Source organism: Schistocerca serialis, chromosome 10, assembly GCF_023864345.2.
Source record: "Schistocerca serialis cubense isolate TAMUIC-IGC-003099 chromosome 10, iqSchSeri2.2, whole genome shotgun sequence".
Taxonomy (NCBI): Eukaryota; Metazoa; Arthropoda; class Insecta; order Orthoptera; family Acrididae; genus Schistocerca; species Schistocerca serialis.
In genome coordinates, this window is record NC_064647.1 from 228,856,837 (window position 1) to 228,881,823 (window position 24,987).

Sequence of the window (24,987 nt, forward strand, 5' to 3'; positions counted from 1 at the left end):
CTAATCTATTTACGGAATTTTTCGGACAACAGGTGCTGCAGTCGGCCAAAAAAAGCCCTTTGAAATGGTATCAATACGTGGATGACACCTTTGTGATATGGAATCATGCTGAAGAGGAACTGAGTGATTTTTTGGTGCACATAAACAGTTTCAATCCAAGGATACAATTTACCATCGAGAAAGAGAGTAATGGACAACAAAATTTTTTGGATGTATTGGTTATTAAACGGGCAGATGGGACTCTAGGGCACGAGGTATATGGAAAAGACACACACACCGATCGTTACCTGCATAAGAATTCGAATCATCACCCTAGGCAGAAGAGAGGAGTCATAAAAACTTTAGTGGACAGAGCTAATAACATCTGTGAGCCAATTTACTTACAAGATGAATTAAGCCATTTGCGAACAGCTTTCAAGAGAAATGGGTACACTGACAAGGAAATAGATCGAGCACTCCACCCTAGAAGAAAAGTGTCCGAAAATACACGACAACAACAACCGTCGGCTGGAAAAGTTTTTCTTCCATTTATTCATAACATCGCGGACCGTATTGGTAAAGTTTTGGCCAAGTTTCAAGTGGAGACAATCTTTCGACCTACCAAGAAAATTAGTGAAAGTTTAAGATCGGTGAAAGACGCACGACACCTCTTAGCTACCCCAGGTGTGTATAAAATTCCGTGTAGCTGTGGTATGGGTTATATTGGAACAACTAAAAGGAGTGTTAATACCCACCTAACGGAACACAAAAGGAACTGTAGATTGGGACAGATTGAGAAATCAGCTGTAGCAGAACACGTTTTCAAAGACGGTGATCACGAAATAAAATTTAGTGAGACAAACGTGATAGCTAGGACCTCACATTATTACACTCGCATGTATAGAGAAGCTATAGAGATCTACAAGCACGGAAATAATTTTAATAGGAAAGAAGAAAGATTAAAACCAGACAAGATATGGCGTTCAACTTTGTACCAACGACGTGACAGTCGATTACCTGTAATCGAGAGAGATGGCACTAGCCAGAGATAGTTTTAAAGTCGAAAGCACGTGACGAGTGGTGGCGCCATCTAAGTGCTCTGTAGAAGTGGGACCACCAGCGCCTAGCAGCCAGTCGCCGACTCACCTCAGAAGATGTTGCCCACAGTAGGCAACGAAACGTCAGGAAGGAGAAGAAGTTTTATATATGGACCACGGCAATTAAGCCCGGAAGTTTTAATTAATAATGAACATATGGTCAGTCTGCCACTGCAGAACAGAGGTGGGAGAGCTGAACAGAACTATTCTGACAGGGAATCTGGTACCTGTGGGAAGAAGTGTGTCGTTGACCTGACACACAGCTGGTTTCGACCAGAGAATGACTTGCTAGTGCACCGCTCAGCCACCGCCACCTGCACCATCTGCTGTGAGACAACTCAGGAGCAGTTGGGTACCAGTTCATTGTGTGTTCCCGCTGGAGAAGGCCCTGACCTTGACCAGCGCCAGTCTGTCTGTGAGAACTGTCACTGCAGCAAAACTTCTTTCAATACTCAACGGGCATCTACATGTCTCACCACTTGAGTGAACAGAACTGTCACTCGAGATGCCTAGGGTCTGGTCCCCACATAGCGGCTCTTTTCACTTTGCTTTCCAAAACTTCAGGACAGTGAATGGTTGGAATAATAGGCCACACTTAATCACGTGATCACAGTGAATAAGGGTGCTTTGAACGTAAGGCACACCTAGGTCGCAATGGAGCCGGCGGTTTCATTTTATACTTCCCACCCTCGAGAACGTTAATTCTGTCCTGCAGGGGTGCTGAGGATATAAGTGCATGTGGCACAGCTTGGCGATGATAAGGTTTTGGTCTGTAAAAATCGATGATTACAGAACGATCTGCCAATAGCACGTCAGCATTGACAGGAGATGTCAAAGATGTAACTTGTTGCTGCCCTTTGTAAGGCGGAAAAAAATTTATCAGATTTCCCTTTTTTAATCACTGGCCTTCTGTACCAAGGCCTAGTCATCTGGTCAGCATGGTGGTAACACTGGTCCTTTATCGCCCCATTGCGTCTGGCCTGAAGCTGTCTTGAAGTAATTTTTCTAACCCTTTACTTCACCCAGATCAACACCAGCTGGCAATTTATTTAATTCAAACGAGGCGCTCATATACTTCTTCATAGGGCACATTGTCTGTTGTTTTGTGGATCCTGCTGTTGTAGGCAGACAGGATGTACAGAAATTAATGATCCAATCATTAAATGTCTTAGTTAGATAGAAAGATAGCATTCTAACAATAGTTTTATGAGCAAATTCAACTCTGCCGTTGACCTTAGGGTAGAAAAGGGTGTTTTTTTAATTTATTGGGTGTTTTTTTAATTTATTGATTTTTGAAACGTGCCTATATAGCTATCTCAACAATGGAATATCAGTTATGACAATACAAACACAAGTACAGGACAACACTCAGTCCCTGAATGGAGAAAATCTCCAATCCGTCTGGGAATCGAACTCAGGTCCCTTCAGTTAGCATTCTACCGCACTGACAATGCAGCTGCTGAGGCAGACGATGGGAGTGGATCTCAATTTCTTAATCGCTAACAGTGTATGCACTTGTACAATTAAAGTGGACATGGAACTCATTCCTTGGTCTGTCAAAATGACATCACGACTTCTGAATGGTAACGTTAAGTGATTCACAAATGATTTTTTTCCCATCGTCTCCACCATAATATCCACAACTGGCACCAAAAGAGTTACCAACAAGTGATCAGTAATTGACAGAATACATTTATTCTCCTGTTTTGTCAGGAGAAAAGCTGCCATAATATCCAGGTCACTACCTTAAATTACCAACAAGCTTCCAGTACGGTTTGGAATGGAATCTGCAGTCGTGTTTGCTGTGCTCTTTGTGGCATGAAAGACAAGCATGTATGTATCATTCAAAGTCATATTGCTGGTTTTACCACCAGTAGCATGTGGCAGTTCGAACATCGTTAACTTGTTTGCTGCTGTGGCAGGCTTGGATGCTATCATGACACTGGGTGATGTCATGGAATCGGAGTGCTTTCAGTATAATTAACCAATTTCCATGGGGCATTTTGTGGTACAGAACGTCATCTTTGGATGCAAAATCCAGGAGTGTTGCATTCTATCAACAATGAGCATTCTCTCTTGCTATCTCTTTCAGCTCTGCAATAAGCACAGCATCCGTTTGCACTACACAGACTTTTCTACGAGGTGCATTCAAGTTCTAAGGCCTCCGATTTTTTTCTAATTAACTACTCACCTGAAATCGATGAAACTGGCGTTACTTTTCGACGTAATCGCCCTGCAGACGTACACATTTTTCACAACGCTGTCGCCATGATTGCATGGCAGCGGCGAAGGCTTCTTTAGGAGTCTGTTTTGACCACTGGAAAATCGCTGAGGCAATAGCAGCACGGCTGGTGAATGTGCGGCCAAAAAAAAAGCCAAAAGTCACTAGGAGCCAGGTCAGGTGAGTAGGGAGCATGAGGAATCACTTCAAAGTTGTTATCACGAAGAAACTGTTGCGTAACGTTAGCTCGATGTGCGGGTGCGTTGTCTTGGTGAAACAGCACACGCGCAGCCCTTCCCAGACGTTTTTGTTGCAGTGCAGGAAGGAATTTGTTCTTCAAAACATTTTCGTAGGATGCACCTGTTACCGTAGTGCCCTTTGGAACGCAATGGGTAAGGATTACGCCCTCGCTGTCCCAGGACATGGACACCATCATTTTTTCAGCACTGGCGGTTACCCGAAATTTTTTTGGTGGCGGTGAATCTGTGTGCTTACATTGAGCTGACTGGCGCTTTGTTTCTGGATTGAAAAATGGCATCCACGTCTCATCCATTGTCACAACCGACGAAAAGAAAGTCCCATTCATGCTGTCGTTGTGCGTCAACATTGCTTGGCAAAGTGCCACACGGGCAGCCATGTGGTCGTCTGTCAGCATTTGCGGCACCCACCTGGATGACACTTTTCGCATTTTCAGGTCGTCATGCAGGATTGTGTGCACAGAATCCACAGAAATGCAAACTCTGGAGGCGATCTGTTCAACAGTCATTCGACGATCCCCAAAAACAATTCTCTCCACTTTCTCGATCATGTCGTCAGACCGGCTTGTGCGAGCCCGAGGTTGTTTCGGTTTGTTGTCACACGATGTTCTGCCTTCATTAAACTGTTGCACCCACGAACGCACTTTCGACATATCCATAACTCCATCACCACATGTCTCCTTCAACGGTCAATGAATTTCAATTGGTTTCACACCACGCAAATTCAGAAAACGAATGATTGCACGCTGTTCAAGTAAGGAAAACGTCGCCATTTTAAGTATTTAAAACAGTTCTCATTCTCGCCGCTGGCAGTAAAATTCCATCTGCCGTACGGTGCTGCCGTCTCTGGCACGTATTGAAAATGAAAGCGGCCTCATTTTAAAACAATGCGCATGTCTCTATCTCTTTCCAGTCCGGAGAAAAAAAATCGGAGGCCTTAGAACTTGAATGCACCTCGTACTTAATGCACCTGCATTTCGATAAAGTTCCTCAGTTTATGATGTATGCCATTATTATATTCACTCAGCTTCAGTGTCCAGTATGTTAGTTGACTGCTGGGGTCCTTCAACTCAATTCAGCAACCACAAAAGGGGAGGATGGTCAGTTACCAACTGAACTTCTTGCCATACAAATAGAATTTAAAATAACTAACTCCAGACACAAGGCTAAAATTCTTTCGCTGTTGTACTGTAAATAATTCAGTCTTACTGAGTTATGACAAATGTTACCAGTCGGCTTTTCTTTGCCATCCTGTTCCTGCCTGAGAATGCACTCCAGGGCATAATCTGAGGCATCACACCATAATATAAAAGTTTCCCAAAACCTGGGTGTGTCAGCAGACGTTAATTCGTCTCACATCTTTGCAGTCCACTCAAAAGTTGCTCATTGTTTTAATAGATCTGTTAATTGTTTGGTTACCGTAGCATAGTTATTCACGAAGTGATGGTAATAATTTGCAAGTCTCAGAAAACTCTGTAAATCCTTCAGATTACTGAGGGCAGGAAAACTGTCTACCGCATCTGTTGGTCGTTGATCACGTTTTTACACCTTGCAAGCTAATGTTTTGGACCAGGTATTGAAGAAACACAACGATGTCATCTAGAAAGATCAAACATATAGTTCGTTTTAAACCCCTTAATAACGAACCTACAAATAGCTGGAACCTGGCAGATGCTTTTCTTAAGCCAAAAGGTTTCCTTCACAACATGCTATTTAATTATCGATCTCATAATTGTAATTTTTGAAACAGACAGTACGTAAATACATATGTTTATTAATTCAATACGCAAGGCTGTAACTCCATGCAATAATATTGTAACACACACAGAGTGTAGCAAAATAAAAACATCTGAATGCAAAACTGATGTCATGGCACTTCCATATATGCATACAAATTCTATGTAAAGTTAGGAAAGTTCAAATACAACATTTCCTCCCCAGTTAATTTGAGGGCAGGCTGTAGTGACCCATGATTCACTAAATCCTTGTTGATCTCCTAAGTTCAGCAGATGTCCCCACTATCTGTGTATTTTCTGGTTCAGTCCCTGAAGTAGCACGGAATCCATTTTCATCATGTTCTACTGCAGGTCCAGGAGGTAGTCAAATTAAGTGCTATTCCTTTTCAGATCTTTGTCGTCCACTGTTTATCGAGAATATGTATTTTCTGAGTTGGATTTGACGCGTTTAAACACTTCCTTGATGCAGTTTTATAATGTAAAGCATATTTCCACAGCTGTTTGTGTACACTGTCAGTGTTCCATGGTTAAAATGGTTCAAATGGCTCTGAGCACTATGGGACTTAACTTCTGATCCATCAGTCCCCTAGAACTTAGAACCACTTAAACTTAACTAACCTAAGGACATCACACACATCCATGCCCGAGGCAGGATTCGAACCTGCAACCGTAGCGGTGGCACGGTTCCAGACTGTAGCGCCTAGAACCGCTCGGCTACCCCGTCCGGCAGTGTTCCATGGTGATCTGCTTGACAATTGGTTTGAGAAATTTTTGGCTTAATCTTAATTACCAGCCAGAGACTTTGAACCTTTCTTTGTTTTTATCTCCTCTTATGATAGAAAAGTTAATGACAATATGATCCTTCGCTAATGTCCATGAAGTTGTTCAACAGGTAATTTTCAAATTATTACATTTGGAATTGTGGAATAGGAATAAGTAATCAGCATTTTCTGCAGAGCATCCTGCCTGTTCTCTTCTCCTCAGTTAGCTTTTTACGCATGTTGTCTGCTGTGAAATGGAGGTATAGTTAGGTGTACTTGCCATTGCTGCCTGCTTTGAACTATGGTCTTGGGGAACCTTTCTAAGGCAAAGACTTTTTAGTGCCTTTTTTGTGGCTTCTGAAGTTGTTGATATGATATCAAATATATATGAGAACTGTGAGGATGCGTCCACAGGCATGAAACAGGATGGTTTCCAAAACGGTCCAGCTTAATCAGTGTGAATTCTTGCCCATTGTTCTGTCACCTGGGGCCAGTTTTGAAAATCCTTTCGGAATTTGATTTTGCCATTTCACAATGCTCAGATTATGAAATCATTTTTTCAATTTCTTTGTCCATATCTTCTTGCCATTTATTTCATTCTGATGATGCCCCAGTGCCTATCATGAGCTGTCTTCAAAATTTTCTTTTGGCATATATTAGGTAGATTAAAACTGTGTGTCAGACCCAGATTCGAACTCAGGGCTTTTACCTTTTGCGGCCAAGTGCTCTACCAACTGAGCTACCGAAGCACAACTCGCGACCTATGTTGCCCGCGAAAGTCAAAGGTCCCTAGTTCGAGTTTCAGTCTGATTCACAGTTTTAATCTTCTAGGAAGTTTCATATCAGCACACACTCCGCTGCAGAGTGAAAGTTTCGTTCTGTAAACATCTCCCACACTATGGCTAAGCCATTTCTCCACAATATCCTTTCTTCCACGAGCGCTAGTTCTGCAAGATCTGCCAGAGAGCTTATGTGAAGTGTGGAAGGCAGGAGAGGAGGTAATGGTGGAATTAAAGCTGTGTGGGCGAGCTGTGAGTTGTGTTTGGGTAGTTCAGTCAGTAGAGCAATTGACCGTGAAAGGCAGAGGTCCTGATTTCGACACTAGGTCAGAACACAGTTTTAATCTGCCAGGAAATTTCATATTAGCATATGGTCCGCTGCAGAGTGAAAATTTCATTCTGGAAACCCTTGTGAAACCTGTCAGAAGAAGTAACAAGCCATGGATGGCTCTGATAGGGATCTTTTTATTAAAATATGGCTGCATATTTTTTTTTCTTTGCAAATATTCTGGCCATCAATTTTCATGGAATGCAGCATCATTGTTAGCGGTGTATCTTGGCTGATGGGTTCTAACATTTTTCAGTGATCAACTGAATATGAATGTATCCGTTTATTAATTTCTTCATTAAGTTGCAAGCAAGATTCTTCAGACATATAGAATATTTCTCCAGACCAATAGTGAGTTCTGATAAGTCTCTAGCATTGCAATGTTTTTCCATTGACCTGCATCTGATTTCATAGTTATACCCATCAATGTGATTTTCCATCTGTGTAACCTCACTCACAGTTATTAGCTTGTGTGAAATAATTGAACCAGAGACTTGTCATCTGTGATCAGTTCAAAACTTCTTTTGTACAAGAATTGGTGAAATTTCTACACACCATAAATCATAGGCCTTCTTTTCAGTCTAGCTGTATCTGGCCTGATGTACATTTAAATTCTTGGAAGCAAAGGCGATAGGTTTTTGTATGACCTGTCCGAGTACTTGTCAGGCGATACTGCTCCAGTTCCATATCAAGATGCATCAGTGGGTAATACCACAGTCTCAGTTGGCTCAAAGTGCACCAGTTTAGATTCCATGATAATTTACTTCTTGAGCTTTAAAAATGCTACTTCTTCTTGCTTGGTCCATTTCAACTGTGCATTTTTGTTTAGAAGTTGATTCAGCAATCCAACAATTTCAGCAAATTCCTTGATGAATTTGTTGTTGTACTTTACTTTTTCAGAGAAAGATTCTAGTTCCTGAATATTCTTTGGATGAGGTAGCTTTTTTATTTCTTGCACACTAGCTTTGAATGGTTGTATTCCACCTGCATGAATGATGTGGTATTCTACTTTGTTTTTGAAGAATTCGCATTACTTTTTGTTGTAGAGGACAGCTTCTCCCCAGTCGTGAGAAATGCATTCCAGATTCTTCATGTCTTTATCCATATTTGTGCCAGTGACAATTATGTCGTTAGAGTAATTGCCAGATCAACGTATGTTACTTGTGATTTGTTCCACAAATCGCTGGTATATTGCAGAAGCACTTGCTATGTTAACCAGTAATTTCTGGTATTCGAACAGTTCAAGTGGAGTACTGACAACTGCCATCTTCTTGCATTCTTTTCCCAGTTGTAACCGCAGATATGCGCCTGATAAAACTATTTTTGTAGAACATTTTTTGCAGGAACTCCTCAGGCCTTGGAAACGGAGACTGGTCTTTTTATGCTGGGAATTTATAGTCACTCTGAAATGTCCACAGATTCTTACTGGTCCATTTGGTTTTGGTACAGCCAGAACTGATGGAGCCCATTGACTGGTCTTCACTGGCTCCCAGATTCGCTCTTTAGATCCCATTCATTCTCTAACTTTATCCATCATGGCAAAATGGTACTGGTCCGGGTCCAAAAAATTTTGGTGTGGCTCCTGTCCTTAATTTCAGAACTGCTTTGTAGATTTTGCAGGTGCCTAAGTCAGATACTTTTTGTGATAATATTCAGACTGAAGGCATTGAACCAGTTCATGCCAAAGAGATTGACTATTTTTTGTGAGTTGACAATCATTAATTTAAGCTTTTTGGTTGTTCCATTGTATTTGACAACTGCAATCATTTTTACCTTTAAGTTAATTTGGGCTCCATTGAATGCCTTTAATGTCGAATTTGAATTAAAGTATTCTAGTGAACCCAGAATTTCGTAAGCATCTAGGTTTATTAGTGGGCAACTTGCACCAGGATGAAGCAGGAATTTCTTTCTGCATTTTCAGTGGTACACAGATTTTTCCTGAATCTTCATTGCTGATGAGTTCATTACTGCTAGCTGCATCAGCCAGTCCAACTTCATTATCTTCAGTATATTTTCCCATGGTCAATCAGTTTGAATCTTGATGGTTCCTGGCAGTGAAAGATATTTTATTTCTTCGCAGGTGGGCGGGGGATATGTGGCCAGTCTTCTTGCGTACTGAATTTCTGAATTTACATTCATTCTGAAAATTGTTTAATTCACATTTTGGGCAAGACACATTTTTCCTGGTTGGGGGTTCGTTTCTTTTGATGAACTTCTTGAATGTGTCCTTTCCGATTTGTAGCGACTGGCTACCTGAAAAATTTCAGGTGAATCTTCTGAATTTTCACCCTCGATTTCTTTCACAGTTTGTTGAGTAGGTTCACATGCATCAGCAGTCTTTAAAACTGCATCCAGTGAAATGCTGTTGTATAGTAGAGCCGAATTCTGCGCAGTATCATGAGAAAAATTAAGTATAGTGACATCTGTGATCGATCTGTCAGTATACACTGAGGTGAGAAGTCAGATGGCGGTAGTATCACTTACAAAAAATATAAAACAGTAGTACATTGGCGGAGCTGCCATTTGTACTCTGATGAATCATGTGAAAAGGTTTCTGACGTGATTATGGCTGCGTAACAGGAATTAAGGCTTTGAACACGGAATGGTAGTTAGAGACAGACGTATTAAACATTCCATTTCGAAAATTGTTAGGGAATTCAATATTCAGCGAGTGACAATGTCAAGGGTGTGCCAGTAATACCACATGCCAGGCATTACCTCCACTCAAGGACAAGCAGGGGCCCACGGCCTTCACTTAACGACCAAGAGCAGCAACGTTTGTGTAGATTTGTCAGTGCTAATAGAGAAGCAACGCTGTGTGAAACAACCGCAGCAATCAATGTGGGACGTACGACGAACGTACCTGCTAGGACAGTGTGGCCACATTTGGCGTTAATGGGCTGTGGCAGCAGACAACTGATGCGAGTGCCTTTACTAACAGCACGACACCGCCCGCAGTGACTGTCCCAGGCTCGTGAACATAGACAACTGGAAAACCATGGCCTGGTCAGACGAGTCCCGGTTTCGGTTGGTAAGATGTGATGGTAGGATTTGAGTGTGGTGTAGACCCCACGAAGCCATGGCTCGAGGTTGTCAACAAGGCACTGTGCAAGCTGCTGGTGGCTGTGTAATGGTTTGGGCTGTGTTTACATGGAATAGACTGGGTCCTGTGGTTCAGCGGAACCGATTGTTGACTGGAAATGATTATGTGCAGCTATTCAGAGACGATTTGCAGCTCTCGATGGACTTCATCTTCCCCAACAACGATGGAATTTTTATGGATGACGCTGCTCGTGTCACTGGGCCACAATTGTTCGAGATTGGTTTGAAAAACTTTCTGGATAATTTGGCCACCCCAATCGACTGATATGAATCCCGTCGAACATTTTTGGGATGTAATGAGAGTTTGCTTCATGGAGAAAATCGTGCACCGGCAATACTTTCACAGTTATGGATGGATGTAGCAACAGCATTGTAAGGTGGTAGAATAAATGGTCAGATTCGCGTCTTACATGAGACCTTTACAAATCTCAATGAGAAGGTGAAGATGACACCTAACGTAAATCGATAGTTATGAGAACATTTTCCTATCAATATGTAATGAAAAAAGGGATGACACTCAATTGACGGTAATTAACACACCATTCCTATACAAAGCATGTCTTTGAGCGGAAGGTAGAACAGGGAACGCGAGTCGAGTCACTTTTAGTTTTGAAAAGCCAGCTCCACAATGGCGTAGCGAAACTGCGCTGCGGGAGTTACGCTGGCAACCACTTAAAGGGGTGGCAGGAAAGAGGACAGCGACCCTGGGCCAGGTGGCTCAAGCTGGAGGGCCGCCTGCAGCAAGGGCATCAGTACAAGAGCAGAGAAGTAGCTTTAAAAAACTGCATCCAACGAGTGCAACACACGGAAAGGTCAATGTACTTGAGGCATCTAGAATGGGCATAAAACATCCGATTGGCGGAAACTCACTAGGAAGCAGAAAACTACTGAAGTTTCGACGCAGTTTGATACAAGGGAAGCTGCAATTGGTAGAGGGTGTTTCTACAGAATAAGAGGAACGCTCCTATTGGTCGAAAAAAGCCGTGATGTGAAAAAGGAACCCAAGTGGAGGGAGGCAGTTCTGCCATCAGAGGACAAGAGACAAATTTTGGAAGAGGTGTCTTCTCTGAACTGGCGTCAAGGGCAGAACAGGGCGCTTATTGCTCCATACGACGCAGAGAAGAAATTGGTGTGGGCACTGCGTTGACAGTGCCTGCACTCCAGCTACAATTACCTGTAGCAACGTTTAGTCCCAACTGTGGAGAAACGGACCAGCCAGATTGGTTAATTGTTCTTGTGAGAACCGAGAGGGCGCTATAATATGCACACTGCTCCAACCATGCGTGTGTATATCGCCACATCATAAGACTAGGGCTGAGTACACGTTTTCTCGCATAACGAGAAACATAGGGAAAGTTTCTGCTGGGAAGTTCAGCAAAGGCCAGATTAGTTTTGTAGGAATTTCAGTGGGAGAGAGCGGCCTTGCAGAGAGCAGCACGTCGCAGCTTAAGGTAAATATCACGTGCAGAGGCATAAACTTTCTTGGTTTACCAGCTTGCGTCCACTGTAAACTCGAGCGACCATGGGTAATCTTGGTCTCAGATTTGTCACTTGACTAACCATCCACTGTCGACTTGATTGCCATCGTAAATAGTACCGAACTTTGAACCGGAATCGGATGATTTTCGTAGTACTGACCAACATTATAACGTATGTGTAGGAGCAATTTTGTAAAGAAACGTCCAATTATACTTTCATATTATTGTGCTTAGGAGTAATGTAAAGAAACTTCCAATTAAACTTTCATAATATTGTGCTTAACATTAATGTTCTTTCAGAGAGTTAATATTTAACATTGTTGTGTATAAACTTCTTTCACTTTTTGTTGTTGGCAAGATGCGTTATCCATTGCGCTGTTTTTATGTTGGCGAGTTAAAAAATTGTTTGAAAAGCTGTAATGTGGTGAGAAATATTGCGACATTAAACTTGTCGTTTCACCTCACACAATTGTTCTCAATTCAAGAATAAGCAAGCAAGAACAAAACCCCCACAACCCTTACAGCATGTCTCAATACTTCTGCAGGGGACATCAAACGACTTGTTGAGTCCCTGGCATGTCGAGCTGCTGCATACACAGGACGAAAGGAGCTCCGACACGATGTTAGCAGGTATGCCATGACTTTTGCCGTTTCAAGATAAGACACAGTCGTTCAAGGCAAAAGCACGACAAGGTGGTGCTTGAGGCTCCAAGCTGAGAGAGGTCCTAAGCGTAAGATTTATGTACAGTGCGTATCACAGTTACTAGCGAAAACTCACATGGGTGAAAGTGTATGAGGGAAAAGGGGGGATGTGGGATGGGGCCATATGACAAGTAGCTTGTGTGGAAAAATATTCTAGAACCAGCCCTGGTTAAGCAATATCTTAACCATCATATGAGATTGTAATTCCATGCAATACCACGCAGATCAGTGTTTTTGGTTTAAAATGTGCCGATAGTTGCTTCCTTACTGAAACACTTCTGTCCAAAGAGGTTCGTCACTAGATCGAATATGTCAGTCCCGACACGTCAAAGGAAATACGCCAGTCGTGAGATCTGTCTGATTCCGGTGGCACAGATGCCTGTCCATCGTTCGTCCGTCCTGTCACTTGATTTTTGATCCAGTGATGTAGTGCTGCGTTTTGCTAGCATTTTTAGCAAATCGTGTTGGTCTTTTGACGCTTTCTGTTGTGCCACAAACTGCCGCTGTTGGAGAGTCAACATCTTGATAAGCTTTGTGAGTTCTGCCGTTAGCATTCTGGATGGTCTTTATGATTCTTTGAATTCTCGTCGCCAGATAATACTTAATTGTAATTCTTGATGTGGGGTCCTGCCCACTCATCACGTGTAGGGTGCCTAAAGGATGCTGTATTCTTGGAATGGTATACAACAATTCAAGCAAATAACATTAGTAAGAACTACCCGGCATCGGCGTAGGAAGAAAAAGGAAAAAGATTCATCAACTCTTAACCATAGTCGCTTTTCTTTTATTTCTATCAAGTTATGTGTGCACTATTACTAATTTATTAGGAACAAGTAAAATCTTTTCTTTATTTTACATCATACTGTGGGTTACATCATACAGTAGGTTACATCATACAGTAGGTGCCATCAACAAGGAGATTTTGATTTACTGAGCTTTCTTTCAGTTTATTTAGGAATTTAGGGAAATTTGTACTTTGTCTATGACCAGTGAACATCCAGCCCCAATATTTTAACGAATCGAAATGCCAAGTGTACAACAGCTCTCCAAATGAGTGCTTTCAGAAAAGCTAGTTTGTATGATGTCATACAGGGTGTGATCAAAAAGTTGTAGGACTGATTTTATTACAAGTAATTAATGGTACACACCGGTACAAACCCTTAATAGTGTTCGAAGTAGAATCCTTGTACTTTATACTACCGAGTATAAACGTGTCTGTCAATCCATGAACGCCTTCTGAAAGTCTCTGGCCGCAATGCTGTTGAGTCTTCATTACAGTCACTTGGAGGTCTCCGATGGAGTCGAAATGTTGTCCCTTCACATCCTGTTGCAGGCGAGGGAAGAGGAAGAAGTGCAGCAGAGCCACGTCTGGGCTGTAGGCATGGTGAGACAACGTGGCAACGCTGTACTTAACCAGCCACTTCCAGACCAGCAGTGCAGCGGGGCATGGCACTTTGTCATGGCGAAGCATCCAGGAATGGACAGTGTACGGTTGCATGCAGTCGACAAGTTTCTGCAACATCTCCAGCACTTCCTCGTAAAACTGTGCATTCACAATTTCCACAGGCGGTAGAATCTCCTTGTGGACAACAGCGTGAGGATCAAGAAAGACCAGAAGTACGGTTTTCACCCTGGGATCACCCATTCAAGCCTTCTTTGAATAAGGAGACAAGCTTGCGTGCGATTCTGAAGTTCGGAACATCGTCCGTGGATCGTACTGGAAACGCCAGTAACTGCGTTATCTAGAAAATGTGGTTCTCTCAAACACAGTCGAGAATTCCTGTTCAAAGTTGCTCATAATGCGCTTTTCGTTCGTCAGTCAAGAATTTTGACGCAAACTTTGCCCAAAATTTTGTCATCACCAAATCTTGTGTAATGATGGTTTGAGTGGTTCTCTAAGAAAGGTTTACTGCTCACTAATCAGACGAATCGATAATCGACGATCAGAGTGCGGAAGCTGATTCACTTTTTCTCTCATTTTCATTGACTACTGATGTCGCTGGGTGACCGTTGCGTTGGTCATTCATCAAGAGCTCGCCTCCCCCCTCCCCGAAAGAACTTGTGCCACTCAAAAGCACTTGAGTGGCAGCATCCCCATATGCCTGCTTGAGCACATTGCCAGTTGCTGAGGCGGTTTTCTTTTCCAAGTTTGAAGCAAAATTTCATGGTGTAGCACAGCTTGAGATTTGTTGAATGCTGTAAATGACGACACTAATTCACAACGGGTCACGGGAAACAGTATGCTCACCTTCCACCGACCCGCACACGACCACACGACTGTGGAGAGTCACCTCCTACCCCTCCCCCCCCCCCCCCCCACACGCCCAACCAGCAGCCACCCTTCTGTCTGTTTGTCTGGCCTACACAAAATCATCTGACTATTTTTTGATCGCATACTGTATATCCTGAGCTATGTGCCGTACAATGATATAGTGTTTCAGGTTTGAATCCTGCCTCGGGCATGGATGTGTGTGGTGTCCTCAGGTTAGTTAGGTTTAAGTAATTCTAAGTCTAGGGGACTGATGACCACAGCAGTTAAGTCCCATAGTGCTTAGAGCCATTTGAACCGTAGTCTTTCAGGCACATTCAGTGGTACATAAGGATACTGTCTGCAAAATGTGTTGCGGATAGAGTTTTTAGGAAAGAAGTAATAAATCAAATCGTCATTAGCGGAGCTGGAGTTTTACCGCAAGAGCAGCGAAATCTTATTAAGGGATAAACTTTTTCCCTTCATCGTTTTGTGGGGGTGTCAATGAGAAAGAGTTTCGTTAAACTTTGACATTACGCATAAAGTGTGTTGAAAGTCGCTAAGATGTCGCATTCTGAAATACTGGTTGAATGTAGTCTGCATAATTTTCGCGCCCTGATTTATGCTGCATCGTGAGATGTACACAGTTACTAACTTTAATACTTGATTTATTGTGTTAAGCCTTTAATTCATGATCACGTCTCTTCATGAGTAGATTATGACAGCACTTTAAATTAGATTAGTAATTATTTAAAACACTGAGAATCAAGTTTGGGTTTCAGCCAATTATCGATATATACTGACGCATTTAATCTGTTGTGTGCGATATATCAATATAGTTCCTTTAGTAACATTTATCAATAATATTTTTCTTTTAATTAATCTCTTGCAAAATTATAAAATTTCATAATCTTCCATAGAAAGAAACCAGGCAACTGAGAGCAGGACTTACTGTCTGAGGGTTTCATACAAACTTAATTTTGCATACAGGATGATTCCATGATGATTTTACAAGCGTTCATGAATGAAGGAGAAGGGTAGATATATCAATTTGAGGTACAGGATCATGGTCTGGAAAGTTTTAGGCCAAAATCGTTCCGATACCTCTCACTGTGGACTTCTACTGCAAGCTCTTTCCTTTCCATATTTTGCGGGGAGATAAATTTGTTTTGTCCACATTGGCTCTAAAATGCATTAAGAACTATGAGCACTTGTTCAGTAGGAGAGATATATTTCACAGTAGCAAAAATGAGCGAGTGCTCATACCTCTTAAGGTATGCATCTTAGAGCCCAATTGTACTCGACTATTTTCTTTCCTTTCGTTGGCCTCTACTACCTCCTACCAGCATATGGGAAGCAAAGAGCTTGCGACTGAAGAGACCCGCTATCGAAGGTATCAGAACGATTTTCGTTTGTAACACCTTCATCTGTAGACTGTGATGAGTGACTCTGCCAGTGTCAGAATATGAGGCATCCACTGGTCGGCCACAACATTATGCCCTCCTAACTAATAGCTGATATGCACACTTTAGTACGGATAAGAGCAGCAACGTGGTATCGCAGGGAAACAATAAGGGCTTGGTGTCGCTGGACGGAGTTGACACCACATCTGCACAAGTCATCTAATTCCTGTACGTTCAGGGGAGGGGGGGGGGGGGGGCAATGAGCTCTGACGCAACATTCAACCATATCCCAGATATCTCCAGAATGAGATTTTCACTCTGCAGTGGGGTGTGCGCTGATATGAAACTTCCTGGCAGATTAAAACTGTGTGCCGGACCGAGACGCGAACTCGGGACCTTTGCCTTTCACGGGCAAGTGCTCTACCAACTGAGCTATCCAAGCCCGACTCGCGCCCCATCCTCACAGCTTTACTTCTGCCAGTATCTCGTCTCCTACCTTCCAAACATTTTTTACATCCCAGATATGTTCGATCGGGTTCAGATCTGGCAAGTTTGGGGGCCAGCACATCAATGGGAACTCGCCACCATGTTTCTCAGACCACTCTGTCACACCTGTGGCCTTGTTACGTGGCACATCGTCTTGTTGAAAGATGCCACTGCCGTCAAGAAACATGATCGTCATGAATGAGTGTACGAGGTCGTCAGATACTGTACGATACTCCTTGGCCATCATAGTGCCTTGCACGAGCTCCACTAGACCCATGGATGCTCACATGAATGTTTTCTGGAGGATAACGGAACCACCGCCAGCTTGTCTCCATCGCGCAGCATAGGTACTAAGGAGCTGTTGCCCTGGAGGACGACGGATTCGCGCCCTACTGTCGGCATGATGAAGATGGTATCGGGATTCGTCAGACCATGCCAACATAACATTTACCATGGAAGTAGAAAAATACAAGAAACTGCCATTTCTAGATGTGCTGGTCACAAGGGACGGCGAAAACCTGGGACACAGCGCGTATCGAAAACCGACACACACGGACCGATACCTGCACAAACTGTCAAACCACCACCCGAGCCAGAAAAGAGGCACGATTAGTACGCTCGTAACGAGAGCAGGACGAATATGTGAGCCGCAACACCTCAAACGAGAAATGCAACACCTGGAAACTGTTCTGAGGAGCAATGGGTACTCCACAAATTACATTAGAAGTGTAACAGAGCCAAACACTCGGCGAAGTAAGGAACCAGAAGAAGAAATGTCGGGTACGGCCTTTCTGCCATACATTCCCAGAGTGACGGACAGAATCGGCCGTATATTACGCAAACATGGCGTAAAGACGATTTTCAAACTGACAAGGAAGATCAAAGAGTGTCTTAGATCGGCGAAGGAGAAAAGAGAGCCACTTGCAATGTCGGGAATATACCGTATACCATGCACATGCGGAAAAGTTTATGCGGAATGACTGGACGATCCATTAACACCAGGATCAAAGAGCATAAGCGACATTGCAGGTTGGGGCAGGTGGAGAAATCGGCCGTGGCAGAGCACGCACTGAATGAGACGGACCACGTAATAAAATTCGCCGACACGGAAGTTCTGGCTGTAGAGAAGCACTATCACACGTGCTTGTTTAGAGAAGCTGTAGAAACACAAAAACACGCGAACAGTTTCAACAAGAAAGAGGAAAGCCTTAAAGTAAACGGATCCTGGCTTCCCGTACTGCAGCGAACGACCGTCGCAGGTAGCAAGAGGAGAACCGCACCGGAAATGACCGCGGAGAAGCCGTCGGACGTTGGCGCGCCATGTACATATAGTCTGCGGCCGCGAGCTCGGCTCCAGTTCACCACCGGCAATGGAGGGTGAAGCTTTGACAATGCCAGCCACTCGTGCTGGCGAAACGTCAGAAAAACCATTAGATGAACGTCGGCCGAAGAACCCGAGACAGAAGCCAATAGGCAGTTTGTCAACAAGTGGCCACGAAAGCCTTAACAATTTTGTAGACCATGGAACGCTCTGCCACTGCGCCAATGTCCCGTGTCGAAGCTGGCGTGCCCGTTTCAGTCGTAGTTGCCGATGTCGTGGTGTTAACATTGGCATGTTCATGGGTCTTTGGCTGTGAAGGCCCATCGTCAGGAGCGTTCAATGCACTGTGTGTTCAGACACAATGGACTCTGTCGAGCATTAAAGTCTGACGTTAGTTCCGCCACAGTTCGCTGCCTGTCCTGTTTTACCAGTCGGCCCAGCCTATGACGCCCAGCATGTCTAATGAGGGATCGGTGCCCTGCATGGTTTCACCTTGGTTCCACCATGTGTTGAAAATACTCACTGCAGCAAACACCCAACAAGTCGTGCAGTTTCCAAAATTTTCGTGCCAAGACTCAGGGCTATCACTGTCTGCCCTCGGTCAAACTCAGGTAGATCACACGCCTTCCACATTCTACATACGGACAGCACGGTCGCAGATACTATGAGCACTGTGCGTGTGTATGACCAGCACTCATTCCTCACCACGTGATGCTGCTACAGCTGAAATAGGTTTGTATTGATAGCAGGTCAGTGGTCATAAGATTCTGGATGACCAGTGTAAACGGCCGTAATTTTTGATTGCATTGTCTAACAAGCTTATGTAGGCTGACAGAAGCTGAAGAAATGAATTAAAATTTGTGCCACAGCCAGAAGTTGAGCTCTGGCCCCCTTACTTAAGGAGGTGTGCTAGCCATTACACCACCGCAGCAGTATAGCCAGCACAGCTGCGTGGACTATCATAGTACACCTATCATGAACTTCAATTCACATCTTCATCTTCATCTTTTCCCTTCTTAGATCGTCACTATTGACAAGGCTCTCCTGCATCAAAATATCACCCCACCATTGTACGTAATGAGGAAATCCTGCCTGTACCTTAGGTTCAAATGGTTCAAATGGCTCTGAGCACTATGGGACTCAACTGCTGAGGTCATTAGTCCCCTAGAACTTAGAACTAGTTAAACCTAACTAACCTAAGGACATCACAAACATCCATGCCCGAGGCAGGATTCGAACCTGCGACCGCAGCGGTCTTGCGGTTCCAGACTGCAGCGCCTTTAACCGCACGGCCACTTCGGCCGGCTGTACCTTAGGTGTAGGTGATCTATAGATCTATATAATTAAATTTTCCTTGACACATTTGAGTCGTATGTTTATCTTGTTCAGCTTCTATCATCATCGTGACCTGCCAGGGTAGCCGAGAGTGATAACGTGACTCATGTAGGCCTGCTGGCCCCAAATCGAATCCGCCCAGCGTATTAACGTCGAGGACTGGTGCTCCGGGCGGCCTTTATGTGGTTTTTAGGCGGTTTTCCACATCCCGATAGTTGAATACCGAGCTGGTCCCCACGTCCTGCCTCAGTTACATGGATTGCAGAAATCTGAACACATTTACACTCTTCCATTCCACTAGATGCAAACAGTTGCGGTATACTAATTCCTTCCTGGGAGGGGGGGAGGGGGTTACGGGGTGGCGACAGGAAGGGCATCCAGCTACCCCTTCAAATTAACATGCCACATCCAATTAACCAGCAGACCCCACAAGCCGGGATTAATGCTTGGAAAGAGGGAAAGAGAGAGCTTCTATCATTATTGTGGATAAAGATAAGACTCAAATGTCTCAAGGAAAATTAAGCGATATCAGGCATATACAAACGTAGGCTTCCGCGCCACTGTCACAATCAATAAAATTTTTCTGGGTTTGTGACCACAATATGTAAAACTACCACCTCAGCCGGCGCTAGAAAGCAAGAAAACGACGCCACGTCACAACTGCCGCCTGGTTTTCCATTCGCCGATTTCCACCAATCACAAGCATTAATGCAAACATCAATCGAAACGTCTGGTTTGCACCAATGAAAAGAAATAATAACTTCTAACACCCCTCTCCTTCATCCGTAACAGCCTATCAGAATTAGATAACGGCCAAGTTTGGTATACAAGAAACAGAGTTTTCTCATTCAGCAGTAAACAAACACAAAACAAAAAAAGGTCACTTGAAATAGTGACCTAAGCGTCGGTAGTTTTACCTATTGACAATGCGGTCAGAAACCCAGAAAAATTTTATTGACGATATCAGACTTATACAGAGTGTTTCATAATTCGTGTTACACACTTCTATACGTTGTAGAAGCGACTTAGCAAATCAAGTTTTGCATAGGGACCCATGTCTGGAAACGTCATCCAGTGACACTACAGAACATCAAAGTTATAGGCGCCAGCACCTGTAAATGTAAGGAAATAGAGGGTGACTCTGTGGTGATGTTACAGACCTTCAAGGATGACGGAGAAATGTATCAGTTTGAGGTAATGGTCCTGGCACCAGGAGCGAACAAGTCAAGAGAGATAAGAGACAATCATTCTCACGTCTCTTATGGCGGTACATGTAATGGCAGTGTTGTTGCTGCGATTGTAGGGTAGACAACTTTCAGAGGTGGTAGTACAGACCAAAATAGGAAAAAAATGTCTAGTAAACATGGGCTCTAAAAGGCTTGGCTTAAGCTCCATGAGCACTTGTTCAATAGAGGAGATGTGTTTCAGACTAGTGAAGATGAACAAGTGTTCATAGGTCCTTAGTTATGAATTTTAGAGCCCATGTTTACCAAACATTTTTTCTTGTTTTGGTCCATTCAACCACCACTGAAAGTTGCGTACCCTACATTCTTATCTGCAACAGTACCGGTACATGTATTCCACTGTCAAAGGTATCAGAATGATTTTGACGTGTAACTTATGGCTAGTTCGTTTCCAAACCAGAGACACTCATCTCAGTTTGAGACATTTGTCTAACAACGAACTGATCCTATAGCGGTACCATTTTGGCAGTTGAAATACGGAATCCAAAAAAGTGTAAAAAGATTTGACTGTCTACCAGGGTCGTAGGTATGCATGTGATGGGTGAGACGGACTGACACCTGTCGCTATCCACAGGACAATGGGCTCTGCACCTTCGATGTGAAGACGAAGTCCGCCTGCTCCGGGGACTCTGGTGGACCTATCTTCTGCGCCGGTAGGGTCATCCAGTTTGGACTCATCGTAAGCGCCAGGTACGAGAACTGCACGTTTTGGTACTGCGGCGCGCCGGCCGTCTGGAACGTCCACATGTTTGTGGGCTTCTACCGTGACTGGATCGTCCAAACGATGAACAGATATCCAGACGAGACCCGGTCGGCCAGCAACCGCCGCCGATCCGCAGGCTGGCTGGTGGCTCTACTGTCCAGCCTACTGCTGCCCCAACTGAGCCCTTTAATAAATGCGCGTACACCTCTCTGACCTGTCGTTTATTTATTTCCTTAAGTAACCTGGCCCTTTTTCTACAATTATCGTCGAACGGGGTGAGAGTGTACCTAGGTGGGCGAGAATGTGCCAACGTCGGATTTGACTCTTGCGTGCCATATAGCGGTTTTTCTGTGGAAGTAGGGCGTTCCATCTACTCGCTAAAGTTCACTAGTGTTGTCAACGCTCACGCTGGACGCGTTCCTTTGTTTATTTCGCCTCATCGCTGCTATCTGTACTTTAAATTGGTGGCTGCTTCATCAGTTTTATGGCTAGCTGGAGTATAGTCTTGTTTGTTCACTGTAGTGTAATTTAAATCACAGGAAGGTGAATTAGTCCATCAGTGCTGTGCCTGTTTAGGAACGTCCCCCCCCTGCCTCCCCCCCGAAATTCTATAAGTCCCTCCAGATCACTGAGCGCCATGCACTCCACTCCACCTTTCGTTTACGCCTCCCGGCCCCCCTGCAGATCTTCTATGACCTCACTCCTTTCCCTCATCTGCTGCTTTTCCTAGAACGTATCTGTGTCCTCTACACCTCCCACCGCCTCGATCCCCCTCATCCCGTAGTTGCTCCTCTCCTCTCCAACCCCTTCCATGCTACTGCGCCTTCACTGTTGTGTCCCCCCTACCCTCCACCTGTACACCCTCCATCTCCTTTCCTGAGGTGGCTTACACCAACTCCCCCTCCCCAATGGTGCCCTCTCTCCCTCCATTTATCCCTCCTATCAACTCTGATCCTCACCTCCCTCTCCCTCCCTCTGTCCTTTTCCTTGGCTCCCTCTCTCCCCTTCCTCTCTTTGACTCTCTTCTCTATCCCCGAGTCCTTTGCTTTCCCCTCCCCTGCCTTCCCCATTCCTTCTCGCATTCGCTCTGCTACATCTTTTTCTATGTCCTCTTCCTCCATCGACTCCCCCCCTTTTTCTTTTCCACTCCTCCCCCTTTTTCCCCCTCATTGGTCCGGATCCTTCCCCCACCCCCATCTGCTGCTGTGTCGCCTATATTGAGTTTTCAGTGAATGTTGAGTGTTGTGCGTCCCATGTCAGTGTTACGAACAGCCACCATAGTGTCGCTAGTTGTGTTTCCTATCTCGTGCAAACAGACACCAGACTGTCACCATGTTTTTCAGTTGTGCCTGTCTACTTAATGTGTGTCTTCATCCGCATCATTTTTATATTTTAAATTCCGTAACTTTCCGCCATTCTATGAGGCTGAGTCGAATGAAAACCTTAAATATTTTTTAAAAAAATATTATTTATTGTGCAGAAGTGGCACAAAGCTGTATCACTTTTCAACATAACCACACTCAGTGCAAGTCCTCCAGCGCTTGCAAAGTATATAAATTCCTTTACAAAAAAATTATTTTGGTAGTCCGCACATCCACTCTTGCACTGCGTGGCATACTTCTTCATCAGAACGGAACTTCTTTCCTTCCATTGCATCTCTGAGTGGTCCAAACATATGGAAATCACTTGGGGCAAGGTTGGTGAGTGTGGTGGATGAGGAAGACACTAAAAATGCATTTCTATGATTGTTGCAACTGTTGTATGGGAAGTGTGGGGCCTTGCATTGTCATGTTGCAAAAGGACACCCGCTGAGAGCAATCCACGTCGCTTTGATTTGATTGCAGGCCGCTGATAATTTTTTTAGGAGATCTGTGTATGATACACTGGTGACAGTGGTCCCTATAGGCATGTAATGCTCCAAAATGACGCCTTTTTTTGTCCCAAAAGAGAGTCAGCATACCCTTCCCTGCTGATGGTTCGAAACTCCTTTGGTTTTGTTGATGAGGAATGGCGCCATTCCTTGCTCGTTCTCTTCGTTTCTGGTTGGTGGAAGTGAACCCAGGTTTCGTCCCCAGTAACGATTCTTACAAGGAAGCCATCACATTCTCGTTCAAAGCGCTGAAGAAGGTCTTCACAAGCACCAACACGTCGTTCTCTCATTTCGGGAGTCAGCTGCCGTAGTACCCATCTTGCAGACACTTTGTGAAACTGGAGCACATAATGCACAATGTGGTGTGCTGACCCATGTCTAATATGTAAACATGCTGCAATGTCATTCAGTGTCACTCGGCGGTTTTCCTTCACATTGGCTTCAACTAGTGCAATGACCTGACATGGACGAGGAGCATCTTCCACTGAAGTCACACCATTTGCGAACTTCCTACTCCATTCGTAGACTTGCTGCTGTGAAAAACATGCATCACCGTACTGAACCTTCATTCGTCGTTGAATTTAAACAGGTTTCACACCTTCACTACGCAAAAACCGAATAACAGAACTCTGCTCTTCCCTGGTGCAAGTCGCAAGTGGGGCGGCCATCATTATACTGATACTGCGACGGTATGTGTGCATCTGCACTATGCTGCCACCTACAGCTCATTCTGCACGCTGTTTGTAGCACGCTTACCAACTTACAGGATAACGTCGCGAACTTTCGATGTATTATTACAAATTTAAGGTTTTCATTTGACTCACCCTCGTACTGTTATTAACAAAGTCACCGTTTTATCGCCTTTCTTTATATTGTTTGTTATCTTACCATTGAATATTTATCCCTTTTCTGGGCTGTAGAGCAGCGTCTTAAGCTGCTGTGAGCCCACCCCGCTCCCCTCTGGGGGGCAGGGGAAATCGAAAATCAATAAAGGAAAAAAAAAAGGGTCGTTTCTACAAATTCAACAGTTTCTGTAAAACACATGAAGTTGTGAGAAGTCAGCACTTATGGGGATGAGTGTGTGCGTGTGTGTGTGTGCCACTAACTTTTTGTTCATTTTTCCTTTGTTATTTAGAGTATACACAAGAAGTGTCGGAGGATGGCAGTATCGCAATTGAACAGATGAACAATTACGCCTAGCATTGGAGAAAATAAAAAAATATCAAGATTTCCATCACTGAAGCTCTAAAAAGTGCTTCAGACGACATTTGAATTTCATTTTTTGATTGGGGCCATTATTATCTTTGAAACAGAAGCTGCGACATGGTCGCGAACTGAATAGTGACCCAAATGTAGAATAAATTTCCTGTAATTCCCTTCTAAAGTCACAAATTTTTTGTCATCAGACTAGCGGTTCCAGTCTATGATGACCATCTTCAGATCTGTGTTAAAAGATGTCCCAATATACTGGAGCCATAGTGGCATCGTCAAATGCTAAACACAAAATCAACGCCAGCATCGTCAAAAATGAGGTCTGTCTAAAACGTATCCGACCTTTGATTTTCCCGCGCAGAATGGAGACGACAGCGCGGCACCACTGTACACAGTAAAGGAAGAGGCCTTTATGCGCATGCGTGAATTTTGTCCCCGCCTTCCAGCGGGTCAGTCGCTGCCTGTCGGTCGCTGAGTGAGGTGCTACACAACAAGATGACTGAATGTGTTGAGCAAAGATACTGCATCAAATATTGTCTAGAGGTTGGTGATTCTCAAAGCGAAACAATTTGTAAGATTCAGCAGGTGTTTGGAGAAGATGCGATGGGTGAAACACAAACTAAGGAGTGGTTCAACCGATTCAAAAATGGCTGCACATCAGCAGAGAGTGACCAGTGTTCTGGCAGGTCCCAAACTGCTCAGAGTGCAGCTGTTCATGAGGGAGT

At 44.0% G+C, this 24,987-nt stretch overlaps 1 protein-coding gene across 1 annotated transcript in view; it reads left to right on the forward strand.

The window, feature by feature from the left end:
- Positions 1 to 21,393, forward strand: part of LOC126424713 (trypsin 3A1-like) — a 110,679-nt gene extending 89,286 nt beyond the window's left edge. The window contains exon 4 of the mRNA XM_050087435.1: positions 21,052 to 21,393. Within this exon, the coding sequence (XP_049943392.1) occupies positions 21,052 to 21,393 (342 nt within the window). The remainder of the gene's footprint in view (positions 1 to 21,051) is intronic.
- The last annotated feature ends 3,594 nt before the right edge of the window (positions 21,394 to 24,987 follow it).